General features: G+C 39.8%; 1 protein-coding gene across 3 annotated transcripts in view; it reads right to left on the bottom strand.

Moving 5' to 3' along the window:
- Positions 1–15,682, bottom strand: part of TTC6 (tetratricopeptide repeat domain 6) — a 184,608-nt gene that overhangs the window by 161,992 nt on the left and 6,934 nt on the right. For all 3 annotated transcript variants that reach the window (XM_072838355.1, XM_072838356.1, XM_072838357.1), the window contains exon 2: positions 11,225–12,100. In XM_072838355.1, the coding sequence (XP_072694456.1) occupies positions 11,225–12,085 (861 nt within the window). In that variant the 5' untranslated portion in view covers positions 12,086–12,100. The remainder of the gene's footprint in view (positions 1–11,224; positions 12,101–15,682) is intronic.

The following is a 15,682-nucleotide window of genomic DNA, read 5'->3' as shown; positions in this document are numbered from 1 at the left end:
TCTCATCCCCGGAATCCCATCTCTACCATCACCACAGGGCTCTGTGAAGAGCAAATCCTTGCTTCTTGACCTAAATGTGCTGGGCTCAGAGGACACCAGGGTGAACCATCCCTGAACAGGAGAGTGTGATGGTCCTCCCACTAATGCAGCCATCACAGAAATCTGAGAAGGGAGAAATCATGGTGAGAAAAAGATTCTGGATACCTGGGGTCTAGACCTTAAGATAGTGAAAGAAAAAATGAAGGGACCGATGGAGGGAGAAAGAGAGAAAGGAAGTGCCATCAACATGTTGTAATAAGAATAAAAACAATTCTGGTCTGGCTGTCAGAAGAACTAAAGGGATCCAGTCTCAACTATGCTAATTAGCTATATGGCCTTGCAATAGACACTTGTTCTCATTGGGTCTCAGGTGTTTTTGTTGGGGTTGTTGTTTTGTTTTTGTTTTTAAAGATTATTTACTTATTTATTCATGAGAGACACAGAGAGGCAGAGACATAAGCAGAGGGAGAAGCAGGCTCCCTGTGGGGAACCCGATGTGGGACTCAATCCCAGGTCCCTGGGATCATGACCTGAGCTGAAGGCAGACACTCAACCACTGAGTCACCCAGGAGCTCTGGGTCTCAGTTTTTTTAATCTAAAATACGTAGCTAATTAGGTTATCTCCCAGCTCCAGACACTATTTTACTGAAAAGTGAGGGCAAGGAAACACTATGGAAAAGTTTATCACCAAGACTCTAAAAATTTTTTTTCCATATAATAAAAACACAAAGTAAAATATGTCAAAGAAAATCTATTAAATGAGAATATATTATTTTTAGTTTCAATGCAATAAACTAAAAATTTAACCTTTTTCTACTGTGCTCAAAAACTTGACAGATTTTGTCAAACTATGGTGGGACCAAGTGGACTTTTAGTGCACTTTGCAGTAGACTAGGGAAAGTAGGTACTTATAAAATAATATTCCCCCAAAAGGAAATATATATTCAGTACAACTAGATAATCTGATGCCTTGATTTGGGATAAGAGATGTTCAGACATGATTGTGGTTTGCTAGTTCTCAAGATTTTGGTTTTACTGTCACAACTATCTACATCCTTAAAACCCAAATGTTTATAAATTATGTATTATAACAAAGATTGTAAAGACTATAGCTGCCTAGCTTGAGGCTGTTTAGAGCTACAGAATAAAGGACTTAAATCACAAGCCAACACTATACTTTTCAGTAATAAAAAACAAATGGCTTCTATGTACAATGGGTCAACATGTAAACTAACAGGGATATTCAGTTGGTTCAATTTGCTTTCAAAACAGCCATATTAAAAAAAAATAACAAAAAAAAACAAAAAAAAAACAGCCATATTATTTTAAGCCATGATATCAGCATTAAATTTCAAAACTGTTTAAGATTATATAAACTCTTCCTTCTCATTTTACACAAAATAGATGAAAATCATGACTTGAAGACATCACAAAATTACCCTTAAAGTGTACTAAAACTCTGCAATGTTAAGGTGGCAATTAGAGCTGGATTTCAAATGTGCAATTTATCAGATGATGCCCACCTCACCTCCTACTGAAAAAGAGTCTAAGCCCTTGAACCAATCCTTAAAATTTTAAGACATGAAAAATGTCTATTAGGAAATCAAGATTTGAGGTATGTATTGAAATAATAATCCAGAGGGGAAATGCTTTTATCCTAAATATCCAAATAATTATACCTGAAATAACAAAAAAAGGCAATTATTTTGCCAACATTTAAAACCTCTTCACTTTTCCTCATATGTACTTAAACCCTGTATATGTGATAATGGATCACTTTCACGATTCAAATGCATTTGTCCTGTATGGTCTAAATTAAGGGATGTTATTACCCAAACAGGCAAAAGAAAAAGTTATTGCTGGGCAGCATCTATGCTAAGAATCAGAAAAAAAAATCTGAATTCTACAGCAAATTAACATTTCATTTTCAAGTAACTTGGTATTTCAAACTTGAAAGGAAATCCTGATGGAAAATAAACTGCACTTGTATCCAAAAAGAATAAGTTTATTTTGGAGGAACAATTTCTAACTTGGATCAAAATCATTACTACAACCAAAATGACTAAAGGAAGAGGAATTTTCCTTCAAAAATTAATATAATATTTTCCATCTTCTAAAAATGAATGTAAACCAAACACATAAACATTTGGTATTTATTGAAAGCACCCAAATGTTATCTGAGATTTTAAAACTTCACAGAAAAAAAAAAAGGTGTAAATCAAGAAACTACATAATTATTACTTCATTTGTACTAGCTTAACTTGTTATGTCTACGAGGACAAAAAGTACTGCACAAAGGGAATGTGTAAGAGAAAAATGTAATAAATGTGTCTGTCATTTTGAATAGAAAAGATTTGTCCAAACTAGTCCCTCCCAATTGTATTATGTCATTCAAACAATATAAATTGCTTTTCTTGGCCCAGATCCTGGTAGGTTCCTTAATTTATACCTCCAATGAGCAAAAGTGTATTCCTAGGATAGGGAAAGATGAAATTTAAAAAGTAAAGAGCCAAGGAAATGTTTAAATATTATGAAATAATAAGCAGCTATTTAAAGGAACAACTTAGAAGCTATACATATTGATGTGTCAAAATAAGTTGCAGAATAATGTATACCACACGTTCTTATTTTTGTAAAGAAAAAAACTTTGTGTGCATGTATATATACACATTTTTACTAAAATATTAAGATAAGTGTAGAAGGATAAGCAATGATACGCATTGGTTACTCTGATGAGCTAAGGAGGGTTTAGAAGGGAATATATTGTTTCCTTGTGTTTCTTCTTATAACTTGTCAAAAGAAACATTTTTATAAAGAATCTGGTAACATCTTAAAGTTTTTATTTTGAGATAATTGTAGACTCATATTCACTTGTTGCAAATAATACAGAAATATCCTAAGTACTCTTGGATTACCATTGCCTTGCCCCAATGGTAATATGATGCAAAACTGTAATATCATGACAACAATGCTGACCTGATACAGTCAAGCTACACATAATTCTATCACCACAAGGATTTCTCATGTTGCCTTTCTAAAGCCACACATACTTTCCTCCTACCCTCCACCACCCCAAGTCTATCCTTAACCCCTGGCAACCACAAATCTGTTCTCCATTCCTACAGTTTTGTCCTTCTAAGAATGTTATATAAATTGAATTATATAGGATCTAATATTTAGAAATTTTTTTCTTTTCTTTGTTTTTGGTGTTGGTTTTTGTTGGTTTTTTTGTTTGTTTGTTTGTTGCCTCAGCATAATTTTCTAGAGATTCATCCAAGTTGTTGAAGGTATCAGTATTTCTTTTCTTCTTGTTGCTGGTTAATATATCCATTTACTCCATGAAGGACATCTGGATTGTTCCTAGTTTTGAGTTATTAAATAACAAAATCTGCTACAAACATTCATCTTGGATTTTCCTTGAATATAAGTTTTCATTTCTGTAGGTAAATGCACTGCTTTAACCCTATCTCACAAATTTTGACGTTGTATTTCTATTTTAACTTAGTTCAATGTCTTTTTTTTTATCCCTAAGACTTCCATGTTGATCCGTATTTTATTCAAAACTGTATTGTTTGGTTTCTAAGTATTTGGAGATTTTCCTATTATGGTTCTGGTATTAATTTCTAGATTTGTTCCTTTATGGTCTGAGAAGGCATTCTGTATGAATTCAATTCTTTTAAATTTTTTGAAGTTCACTTATATGGTCCAGATACATTCTTAGTATATGTTCTATGGACAGTTGACAAGAATGTGTATTCTGTTATTGTTGAGTGTACTGTTCTACAAATACAGATTAGATCCTGATGGTGATGGTATTGTTGAGTTCTTCCATATTCTTGGGAAATTTCTATCTAATTTTTCTACCAATTATTAAAAGAAGGATGTAGTGGGGATCCCTGGGTGGCGCAGTGGTTTGGCACCTGCCTTTGGCCCAGGGCGCAATCCTGGAGACCCGGGATCGAATACCACATTGGGCTCCCGGTGCATGGAGCCTGCTTCTCCCTCTGCCTGTGTCTCTGCCTCTCTCTCTCTCTGTGTGTGTGACTATCATAAATAAATAAATTTAAAAAAAATAAAGGATGTAGTAGTATTCAACTACAGTTGTAGATTTTCCTATTTCTCCTTTCAGTTTTTACTTCATATATTTTTCAGTTGTATTATTTGGTGCATACACATTTAGTATTGCTTTGTTTTCTTGATGGATAGAGTCTTTTACCATATTGTAATCCCCTCTATGTCTCCAGTAATTTTCTTTGTTCTGAAGTCTTCTTAAAAAATAAAAAAGATTTTATTTATGAGAGAGAGGCAGACATAGGCAGAGGGAGAAGCAAGCTCCTCACAGGGAGCTTGATGCAGGACTCAATCCTAGGACCCCAGGATCACTACCAAAGCCAAAGGCAGATGCTCAACCACTAGCCACCCAGGTGCCCCTAAAGTCATCTATACCTGAATTTAATATAGTCACTTCCACTATCTCTTAATTAATTCAAGCATGACATATTTTTTCATCTTTTATTTTCAACCTGCCTATATCATTATATTGGAAGTAAGTTTCTTGTAGACAATACATAGTTGGGTTATGTATTTAATCACTTGCCAATCTCTGTCTTTCAACTCATGGTATATTTAAACAATTTATATTTAATGTAGTTATTGATATGTTAGAATTTGAAGTGGTCACCTTATTTTTTGTTTTCTTTTTTTTTGGTTTCTTGTTTCTCTGTTTTTTGCCTGCTTTCCTATGAGTTAACAGTTCTTATAATTCTATTTTGACTTATCTGTAGTGTTTTTTGAGTGAATCTGTACAGCTTTTTTAGTCACTGCTCTAGGCACTATATTACATGTACATAACCACAGTCTATTTGTATTGTCATTTTCCAATTAGAGTGAAGCATAGAAACATTACCTCCCTTTATGTCTGTTTACCCTCCCCTATTTATAATGGTCTTAAATTTCCTCTACATACATTTAGAACCACATCAGATAGTGTCATAACCATCTGATCATAACCATCAAACATAATTCATGATCCAGGATCATGCCAAAGGCAGACACTTAACCACTGAGCCACCCAGGCGTCCCAATCTTAGCCATTTTTTAAGGTAGGACTGATATTGACAAATTCTCTGAGAATGTCTTGATTTCACTTTCAATTCCTGAAGAATAATTTCACTACAGGGTGTCTGGGTGCCCCAGTCAGTTACGTGGTTAAGTGTCTGCCTTTGGCTCAGGTCTGCCTTTGGCCCCAGCCTCCTGGGATCCAGCCCTGTGGTTCCGTTGGGCTTCCCTGCTGAGCAGAGAAGTTCCCTGCTTCTCTCTCTACCTCTGCCATTCTCCCTACTTGTGCTCTCTGGCTCTCTCTTTCTCTGTGGCAAATAAACAAATAAAATATTTTTAAAAATAATTTCTCTGGGTGGCTCAGCAGTTTAGCACCTGCCTTCGGCACTGGGCATGATCCTGGAGTCCCGGGATCAAGTCCCGCATTGGGCTCCCTGCATGGAGCCTGCTTCTGCTTCTCCCTCTGTGTGTGTGTGTGTGTGTGTGTGTGTGTGTGTGTGTGTGTGTCTCATGAATAAATAAATAAAATCCTTTTTTAAAAAATAATAAATAAATAAATAAATATTTTAAAAATTTTACTAGATATGGGATTTTGGATATACATGCTTTTCTTTCAGCACTTGAAAAAATATTGTGCCTATTTCTTCTTTACTACTGGTTTCTCATGAGAAATCCATTGTCATTCAAGTTGTTTTCCTCCATAGGTAACACATTGTTTCCCTCTCACTGCTTTATCGTTTTCTTTAGTTTTCAGAAGTTTAACTATTACATTTTGGTGTGGATTCCTTGGGGTTTCTTTGGTTTGGGGTTAACTCAGCTTCCAGAACCTTGACAACATAAAATTAGATATTTTGTGATAGTCCTATAGGTCCCTCAAGTTGTATACATTTTGTTTCTCAGTCTGTTGTTTCTCTGTTGTTCAGATTGAGTAAATTGTATTGTTCCATCTTCAAATTCATTGTTTCTTTCCTCTGTCTTCTCCAGTGTTTAGCCATCAACTGGGGTTTTATTTCATTTATTTATTATATTTTCAGTTCTAAAAATTTCCTTTGATGGAGCACCTGGGTCGCTTAGTCAGTTGAGCCTCTGACTCTCAGTTTCAGCTCAGGTCATGATCTAGGGGTTGTGGGATTACGCCCTGCATAGGGCTTGAGATTCTTTTCCTCTTCCTCTCCCTCCCTTTGCCCCTCATTCAGTTCATGCATATCCTCACTCTCTAATATAATAAAAAATAAATAAATAAATAAATAAATAAATAAATAAATAAAGTCTTTAACAATTCCCTTTGGTTCCTCTTTATAGCTTTGTTTTCTTTACTGAGATTTTCTATTTCTCTGCTCACTCTCTTTTTTCACTGTTTCAAGTATACTCCTAATTGCTCACTGAAGCATTCTTTCTGAGGGCCATTTTAAAATCTTTCTCAGATAGTTCTAACATCTCTGTCATTTCAATGCTGGCATCTATTATCTTTTTTTCTTTCAGGTCAAGATATTCTGGTTCTTAGTGCAACAAATGATTTTTAACTGAAACCTAGACATTTGGGTACTATGTTATGAGAGTCTGGATCTCATTTAAACTTCCTATTTTAGGGACTTCTGGGTGGCTCAGTGGTTGAGCATCTGCATTCGGCTCAGGGCATGATTCCAGGGTCCTGGGATCGAGTCCTGCATCGAGTTCTCCACAGGGAGCCTGCTTATCCCTCTGCCTGTGTCTCTGCCTCTCTCTCTGTGTCTCTCATAAAAAAAAAAAAATCTTAAAAAAAAAAAAAACTTCCTATTTTAGCTGGCTTCCTATGTCATTACTCTAGTAGGGGTAGTTGGGGTTGGGCACTACCAGGTAGCAGTAGTACTCCAGGTTCCAACTTGGGTCTCTGTTGACACCACGGGTTGGGGCTTCCTTGTTATCACTGGGTAGGAATAGGAGTTCTGGCTCCCACTAGGCCTCCACTGACACCATCCTAATCGTAAGAGATAGGGGTATCTCATTACTGTTCCCCACAGGGCCTCCTATGACCCAGGAAAAGTGGAGAAGACAGCCTCTTTACTGCTGAGCAGTGTTGAAAGTCTTAACTTCCCACTGACACCATCTCAGTGGGGACAAGGTTGGGGTAACTGGTAACAATTTGATGAGACTGACAGTCTAGGACCTTCATTCAACTTTGGCTGGGGCGAGGTTGGGGCGGGGCATAGATTTTTTTTTTTTCCTGTTGTTTCTGGCTTGAGTAGCACAATTATTGTCTTAAAGTTTTCTCTTTCTAGTCTGCCCCTTTCTTGACCCCTTGGCTAAAGAAAGCTGGCTTTTACTGGAGCTTCTTCTGCATCCATTGGCATTCCTAGTTTGCCAGCTTCTTTATCTCCAAGTCTAGAGGATATGAGGCAAAAAGAAAGCCCAAGGAGGCATCCCTATGTGATTCCTTGGAACCCAAAGTCCCTAGCCAGTCTATCTTCCTCTCTCTACCTTTTGGGGTATTCTCATATTTGTCTAATATATAGTGTATTGAGTTGTATGAAAGAAATAGGGGAAAGTACATTTATTTCATCTTCCCTGAAGTGGAAGTAGGTGTAAATTTTATGATATAACATTTGTGAGTCATATTTTTTGTTCACAGAAGATCTTGGAACATGAATCCTTTCTTACTTAGGTCATGTGAAGCCATTTTTCTTTTTGAGCTTTGTGGCAAAAAAGCAACTACAGGTGAAAGAAGTAAAGATGGGCTGGTTTCTTCATCCTCAAATTAACATAGGGAAGGTAGTCTCTGAACTTTAGTTTGATATAATTAGAACATATGTTGTGAGTGATAGATTCCTCAGTTAAGCAAACATAGGACCATATAACATTTCTATTCCTCCTGCCACAGGGTGTTCATACTGTTTAGGACAGTGATTCTCAGTATGCAGAAGGAGGATGCCCTACTCTTCAGGGTCTCATTTGACAACATATAGGTATTTCAATTTCATGACCTAAGCAGGGCATGAGGAAGGGAAGCAAGAGGATTGTGCTACTGGCATCTCCTGGGTAGAAGCCAGAGGATAATTCTAAATAACCCACAATTCACAGGACAGCCACTCTCAACCATGAATTATTTAACCCAAAATGTCAATAGTGTTAAGGATGAGAAAACTTGGTTTAGATGTTTGACCTACATTTGACAGCTAAATTTAATCTTCAGGTATTCTGTGCAACTTTTGGCCTATGTAATTATAAAACTCTGAATACTAGGTCTGGAATGGCCTTAGCCAAGGTCTAAACAGAAACAATACACCCTGCCAAGATTGTCTTTTCCTCCTGCTTTCCCTCTGAGAATTGCTGTATGACTCCAAGGTAAGAAACCTAAAGTGAAGAACCATAGTCCTTGCTTATCCTGGAAAGGATGTTGCTTATATAAATTACAAATGTTTCAAACAAACGTCCTTACTCTAATCTTAGGACTTTTTTAAAATCATAATTTAGACCACTTTTACACTTGCATTTTTTATTACAACTGATCACCTACCCAGCCAGCCACAGCCATTTTTTACCCTAATAAAACTTCTGAAAATAATGCAAAACTCTGGCTTCTGGAATTGTTGGCATGGAAAAAGGCAAAATTTTTAAAGGAAGTATGGGGGCAGCCTAGGTGGCTCAGCGGTTTAGCGCCTGCCTTCAGGCCAGGCTGTGATCCTGGAGACCCAGGATCAAGCCCCATGTCCAGCTCCCTGCATGGAGCCTGCTTCTCCCTCTGCCTGTGTCTCTGCCTCTCTCTGTCTCTGCTTCTTTCTCTCTGTCTCTCTCTGTCTCTCATGAATTAAAAAAAGAAAATGTTTAACAAAAAAAAAAAAAAAAAGGAAGAATGAACTCACTAAAGCATTAAAAATCGTGAAAGCACTAAAAATCAATATAATGGAAAGCAGAGATGGACTAAGGCATTTGATACAAGCTAAGTCCTGTAACACAGGGCTAGTGCCCCTGGCTCCTGACTCTAATGCCCCAAGCCACTCTTCTACATTAAACAATTCAGGTAACTGGAGCACCAAATAAAGGATACACAAGACAAATAAAATGCCAGAAAGGACAGAACTCACTGTGTCCTGTTCTGTGTATTCATTCTTCATTTGATACTATTTCTTACATTTTATTCTATTTGAACCCTTCAAAATGTACTCTCTCTTATGGCCCTTGCTCTGAAAACGTAACTTTGCCCAACTTAGCAGGACCTCTGAGCCAGTTTCTAATATGGGCCTTTCTTCACGTCAAGTACCTTGGACTATGTCACAGCGTTACTCTTCCAGAGGCAGGCACTGAGACCTTTGTTCTATTAAGGCTCTCCAGCACATGTCCCGGATTCTTTCTCCTGTGAGGCCCACACAAAACCTAATTAGAAATCCCCATTTTGAAACAGTCCAAGCAACTACACTGATCTTGTTGGGTCTTAATTGAAAACATTTGTCCTATTTTGCTAACAAACATTAGGTCAAAGACGACATTGGGGACTCTTGTCCTTACATGTTTTTGTTCCCTAATGGGCTGTATAATCACATTCCTTAAATTACTGCCCAGACTGTATTTGGGGACTGAAACATTTTAAAAGACATAATGTGGCAGCAGTATTCTGTGTACTAACAAGAGGTTTGGTGCTACAGCCAAGAACATGGTAACACAATCTTCTTCCCTCTTCCAGTCATCCTCACTGTCATTCTCAAAAAAAAAAAAAAAAAAAAAAAACCTGTATCTCTTTTTTCTTTTTTCCTCCCTTCCCTCCACTCTCCCTACTTCCCACCTCCTCTCCTCCCCATTCCCTTTTTCTGTCCTTCTATGGGACTCAGATTCCCTTGTGACTATTTTTGCTTTGAATGTCACTGCCACAGCACAGTCTATATAATGGACAAATACCTTAACCCATGACCCCATCCAGCTTTGTTCCCTGCTGGGGACATACCACAATCAACAAATGAACAGTTCTGGCATGTTTCCAGTCCAGTCTCTGGGATGTGGCCACGTGTGGTAGCATCCCAGTTCTGCCATCCCTTAGTTTGGGACACTGGCCAATCCTTTAACATCACTAAAGCTAGGAAACCTCCTATGTAAAATGGGGCTTTTGTGGGTATCCACCTGGTGAGGTTGCTGGGACAAAATGCACACAAACTGCGTCTCAATTTCCTTGGAACACAAGAATCACTTATAATCTCTAAAATTTGGAAGGCCTAGGAAGTAAATTGTTTAAAATATTTTAAGAGAAGGGCACCTGGGTGGCTCAGTTGGTTAAGTGCCTGCCTTAGGCTCAGGTCATGATCCTGGGGTCCTGGGATGGAGCCCTGCATCATGCTCCCTGCTCAACTGGTAGTCTGCTTCTGTTTCTCCCTGTCACCACCTTGTGCTCTCTCTCTCCTCTATCAAATAAATAAATAAAGTCTTTAAAAATATATGTTTTAAGAGAGTAATTTTCGCTAAAAATATCACAGAACTCCTACAAATTCAACTTCTTAGTAGTAACATATTGATCTGCTCAGTATAAAAATTCACTGCTAATGGTAAGCTATAACAGAAAGTGACTGAGTGGGGGCCCCTGGGTGGCTCATTGGTTGAGCGTCTGCCTTTGGCTCCGGTGGTGATTCAGGGGTCCTAGAATCCAGTCCCACGTCAGGTTCCCTGCAGGGAGCCTGCTTCTCCCTCTGCCTAAGTCTCTGTCTATCTCTCTGTGTGTGATAGATAGATAGATGATAGATGATAGATAGATAGATGATAGATAGATAGATAAGTAAATAAGTAAAATCTTAAGAAAACGAGGGTTCCATATAAGACCTCTGTTCCGTTATTTCAAATCTAAATAATCACAAAGACTTTGAAAGGAAAGGCTACCAGCGATGTATTACTCAGGTCTACAACCGATGTACTTTGAACTGATTTTTGAAATAACTTCTCGGTTTGTTTCACTGAGTGTATAGTCACTGAGTGAAAGAGTTTACACTCCCTCGACGGAATATTCAAAAAATTCGAGTTCGAAAGCCAAAGCACTTGAATAACAAACACCCCGCTGTTGCGTCTGGCTTGTCTAGGGTGCAACACGCCGTGTGCACTTAGATGCGCCATCCACGTTCCCTACGGTCGCATTTGCCCAGGGGAACTACTACTGTCCTTGGGGTTCACCTACTTCCATGTTAAGGTCGTAGTTCTGGCCGAGGACACTCTGTATGAGCTCCTGGACGGTCTGGTCGGAGGCCAGCTGGGCCTCGGACTGCAGGGAGGCGATGACCTCCTCTATGGACGTCGGGATCCCCCGCGCGGGCTGCGGGGCGGGCGGGGCGCTCCCCCGCGGGGTCCGGGACTCGGCCCGGGGCGCGGCGGGGGTCCTGCTGGCTGAGCGCGCGCGGCCGGACGGGGTGCGCCTCCCCGCCGCCCCCGGCCCGCGGCCCGCCTCCGCGCCGCCCTCGCTCTGCTTGGCGGCGCGGGGCTGTGCGGGCGCGGCCCCCTGCTGCTTCGAGCCGCGCTCGGGGGCCGGGGGCTGCACGGGCTCGGGGCCCGGGCGCCGCGCGCTCCGCGGGCTCCGCGCGCCCCGCGGGCCCAGGCGCGCCCGGGGCCTCTCCTTGGCCGCGGGCGGCGGCGTCAGGCCCAGCGGTCTGGACGTGCCGGCCCTGGAGGCGATGAGCGGCGGCGGCGTCCGGGGCCCGTGGCGCAGGGGCGCGGAGCTCCGCCAGCAGAAGTCCTGGGGCCGGCCGGGCCGGGTCTTCCCGGGGGCGGCCGCCTCGCTGGGGGCCGGGGGCCGCGCTGCGCCGCGGGGGGCCTGCGGCAGGGGGGCCGCCGCGGGGGCCGCGGCGCCGGGGGGCCCCGAGGGCTTGGGGGCCGGGGCCTGGGGGCCGCCCTCGGGGGCGTCCTCCACAGCCGGCTTGGAGGCCAGCTTCTGCTTGAATCGGAGCAGATCCTTTTTCGTTTCCTGGCGAATCTTCTCGAGCTCTTTAAAGATGTACGATTCTTCCTTGTATTTCAGTCCAAAATGCTTCGAAACTGCGGACATCTTGACTGATTTGCCCTGGGAAATAACAACAGTATATTAATTACATATTCATAACAAAACTCGTGTCGGTCGATAAATCCAAGTGCAGCTCAGAAAAGCCTCTCCCGGTAGAAGGCTCGCTCCTTGTGCAGGAGGGAGTATTAGTCTACATCATTTTAAATCCAACCATTGGCCTTTTCACAGGAACTATGGAAAACCTTTAAAGCAGTAACCTTTTTACGGTGGGAATTTCTGAAACTCCTATTGGATTTAACATTTCTTTAGACCATAAATGTAATGTCCCAGTTCCAGACAAGAGAGACAGACATAGGGAATCTAAAGAAAACCTGCTAAGAGAGAAGAGAGGCCATCAACTGTGCCATGCATCTAGCCCACAAACATATTTTTCAATTGCTCCAAGTATTTCAAAGATTCTAATTGGCACCAACAATTTTTTTAAAGATTTTATTTATTTATTCATGAGACACAGAGAGAGAGGCAAAGACATAGGCAGAAGGAGAAGCAGGCTTCCAGGGAGGGGAGCTTGATGTGGAACTTGATCCCAGGACCCTAGGATCATGCTCTGAGCCAAAGGCAGATGCTCAACCACTGGGCTGCCTAGGTGCCCCACCAACAATTTTAAATTGAGAGATTTTCACATAAAATTCCAGATTCGCAGGTTCTCTGGGGAGGAGGGGAATGAAGGCCCTGGCAATGCAAGAGCCAAATCCCTACTCTTGAGGCAGCTTCTTCTCCAACCGGTCTTTGGTGTCTCTATCCCTTACCCAGCCCACTTCCCTCAATATGTCTCCTGAGCTAGAGCAGGCTGTATGAAGAAAGAGAGGTAAGCTGCAGCCAGATCATGAGGCCTTGAATGCCAAATATTTGTACTTTTTCTCCTGACCACTGAAAATCATTCAAAAACTTTTAACAGAAAACAGCTTGATAGGATCTGGTGCGTGGAGGATATTGCATGGGACAAAGAATAAAGGAAGGGAGACAAATAAGAGTCTCCACAGCTTGAGCATAAGGCCTGGCCTTGGTAATGGAGCACAGTGAAAACAGAAACATGACAAGTAAAACTGATAGGATCTGGCCAATGACAAGGAATAAATGGGAGCAATTAAAGATCCTTCATAAAATAGGAACTTTGAATCATCTTAATGAAGTCTTGGTTATAGTCAAGTACATAAGAAAGCTTCTTTTATTCAGTGACTTATACACTTAAAAATGGTTAAGATGGTAAAATTTTATGTTATGTGCATTTATTACCATAATTTTTTTTTTAAAGAAACCTGCTATTCAGCAGGGCCAGTTCATCCATGATCATAAGTGGATTTTCAGATGCTGAGAGATCTCAGGTCATTAACAAAGGCCAGGCTAACAGGAAATATAAATAGAGAAGAGCCTGATGACAGATTCTTTGGTACATTCATCTCTGGGAGGTGGAATAAGCAGAAGCAACAGAGAGGAAAATGGGGAAAACAGTTCCACAGAAGCCAAGAAGAGGAGAGTTTTAAGAAATAAGGGTAAAACAATGAAAATAAAAGCAGAAAATAATGAATTAGGAAAGCTAATTTGATTATTATTAGGAAACCCAAAGCCAAAGTTCTTTGAAAAAAATATAAAGCAGAAACACCTTTGGAGTATCATCATTATTTGCAAATATGATTACCTACCTATCAGATCTAAACACCAAAGAACTGTTTAGAGTTATAGTAAATTTCTGCAAAGATTTAATTTTTTTTAATTTTATACAAAAACCAATAACTTCCTTTATACCAAAATGATCCGTTCAAAAACACATTGATAAAATTCCATTTATAATTTTTTAAAAGAGTAAGTTCCAGTAATAAGCATAACAAAAAATGTACTGAAACTGCATGAATAAATTTTTAAAATTTTACTGAAAGACTTAAAAGATGTGACTAGACAGTAATGTCCCTTGGTGAAAAAAAATAAAATATTATAGCAGGTCTTCCCAAAATACTGTACTGGTTTAATGCCATCATAATCAAAATCTAGAAATTATATTTTTGAACTCTGAAAAGTAATTATGGACTCATCTGAAGGAATAAACAAGATAGATTAGGTAAAATTTTGAAAAAGGGAAATGAGGGAGTGCTTGTCTAACAAGATAATTGGCAATAAGAATTATTCAATAAATTGTGCTGAGGCAATTGGCTGATTATTGGGGGGGGTGGATTATACCTCGTTTTATGCCATATACCAAAATAAGATGGATTTGAAACTTAAATGTGGAAAACATTTATTTTACTTTGCATTTTTTTTTATCATCTTACCCACATTCTTGGTTGGACTTATATTAACTCATAAAAAAGGCTATCTTCACATTTAGATCTCTGCATTTACCATGCAGTATGGGCAATATGAACAAAACATCCTACTTAGCCTCTATATTTAGAGCAAAAGCAATATGACTTTTAATCATATTAAAAATGCTTTTAATCTCTAATATCTGCTGATTCTCAAACAGAAGACCTTGCTACATGGCAGAGCTCTCACCTGGGAATCAATAGGTTTGGTTTCTCTACCCATCTCCACCAATCCTTAGACCTTGAATAGCTCAGTTCTATCCATAACCAGAATTCATATTAAAAAGTGAAAATAATATGTTGTTTGCTCAGTTCTGCACCATAGTATGTGCACATTAGAAATGATTTCTAAAACCCTTAAGGAAGTTTCCCTTTTTATAAAACATGCTGTATAATCCTCCTCATAGTGTATTGGCTATTATTGTTTGCACAGGTGGTAATATGGTCACACCGACACCATCTGCATTTCTTCCTACAAAAGACTGTAACTGGAAGAGACCACAGAACAGAAAGAAGCACATTAATACCTGATGAGAATCTGACTTGACTCTCCCAACTGCACTTCCCTTTTGTTTCTTAGTTCCTGCTTCATATTTCCTTCCCAACTTCTCTCAGGCCCTTGGTTCGCTATTGAAGTTTATCAAGTGTTCATTGTTTAACATTTCTCGGTATATTCCCTTGAGCTCTTCATAGGACAGTTGCTCTTCTCACATAAAAATAAACCAATAGGCTATAGAACTTCTAACTTTAACAGAGACTTCTATTGTATTTTCAAAATAGGTGGTATCTCAACGCAAAATGGGGCAGTCAGTCCATCGAAGCTTGGTGCCTTTTTTCCCCCACACCCACCCCTCAACACTACAAAATATGTAAAATGTCTTTTAAACATTAATCTCATGGGGGAAATAACATGTTCTCTTTTTCTTGGTAGCAATTCATTAAAAGAAAGAGATCAGTTCTGGTTTGGAGATTCTCAGGTAAAAATAATTAGCTTTCCCCCAAATTATTAAGGTGTCAAGCCTGCTGCTCACAATCCAGGTTAAGTGTATTTTAAACTTTAAAATGGGACAGAATGTGCTGGAAATCTTTGCGACCTGAGCAGTAATTTCACTCAGCTTCTTTTCCAGTTATTGGAACTCTTTTTCTTTGTCCTCTCCCAGGAGGTTCAGTGCCTAAACAGTCTCCTCTCCTACAAGGTATGATAAGACATGAGAAAGCTCTCCAGCCACAAATAACTAAAGGCCCAAAGACAGCTAATGAGAGGATTATACAGCATGATAGA

This window comes from Canis lupus, chromosome 9 (genome assembly GCF_048164855.1).
Source record: "Canis lupus baileyi chromosome 9, mCanLup2.hap1, whole genome shotgun sequence".
Taxonomy (NCBI): domain Eukaryota; kingdom Metazoa; phylum Chordata; class Mammalia; order Carnivora; family Canidae; genus Canis; species Canis lupus.
Note: the sequence above shows the minus strand (reverse complement) of the source record. Positions and strands in the feature narration are given on the sequence as shown.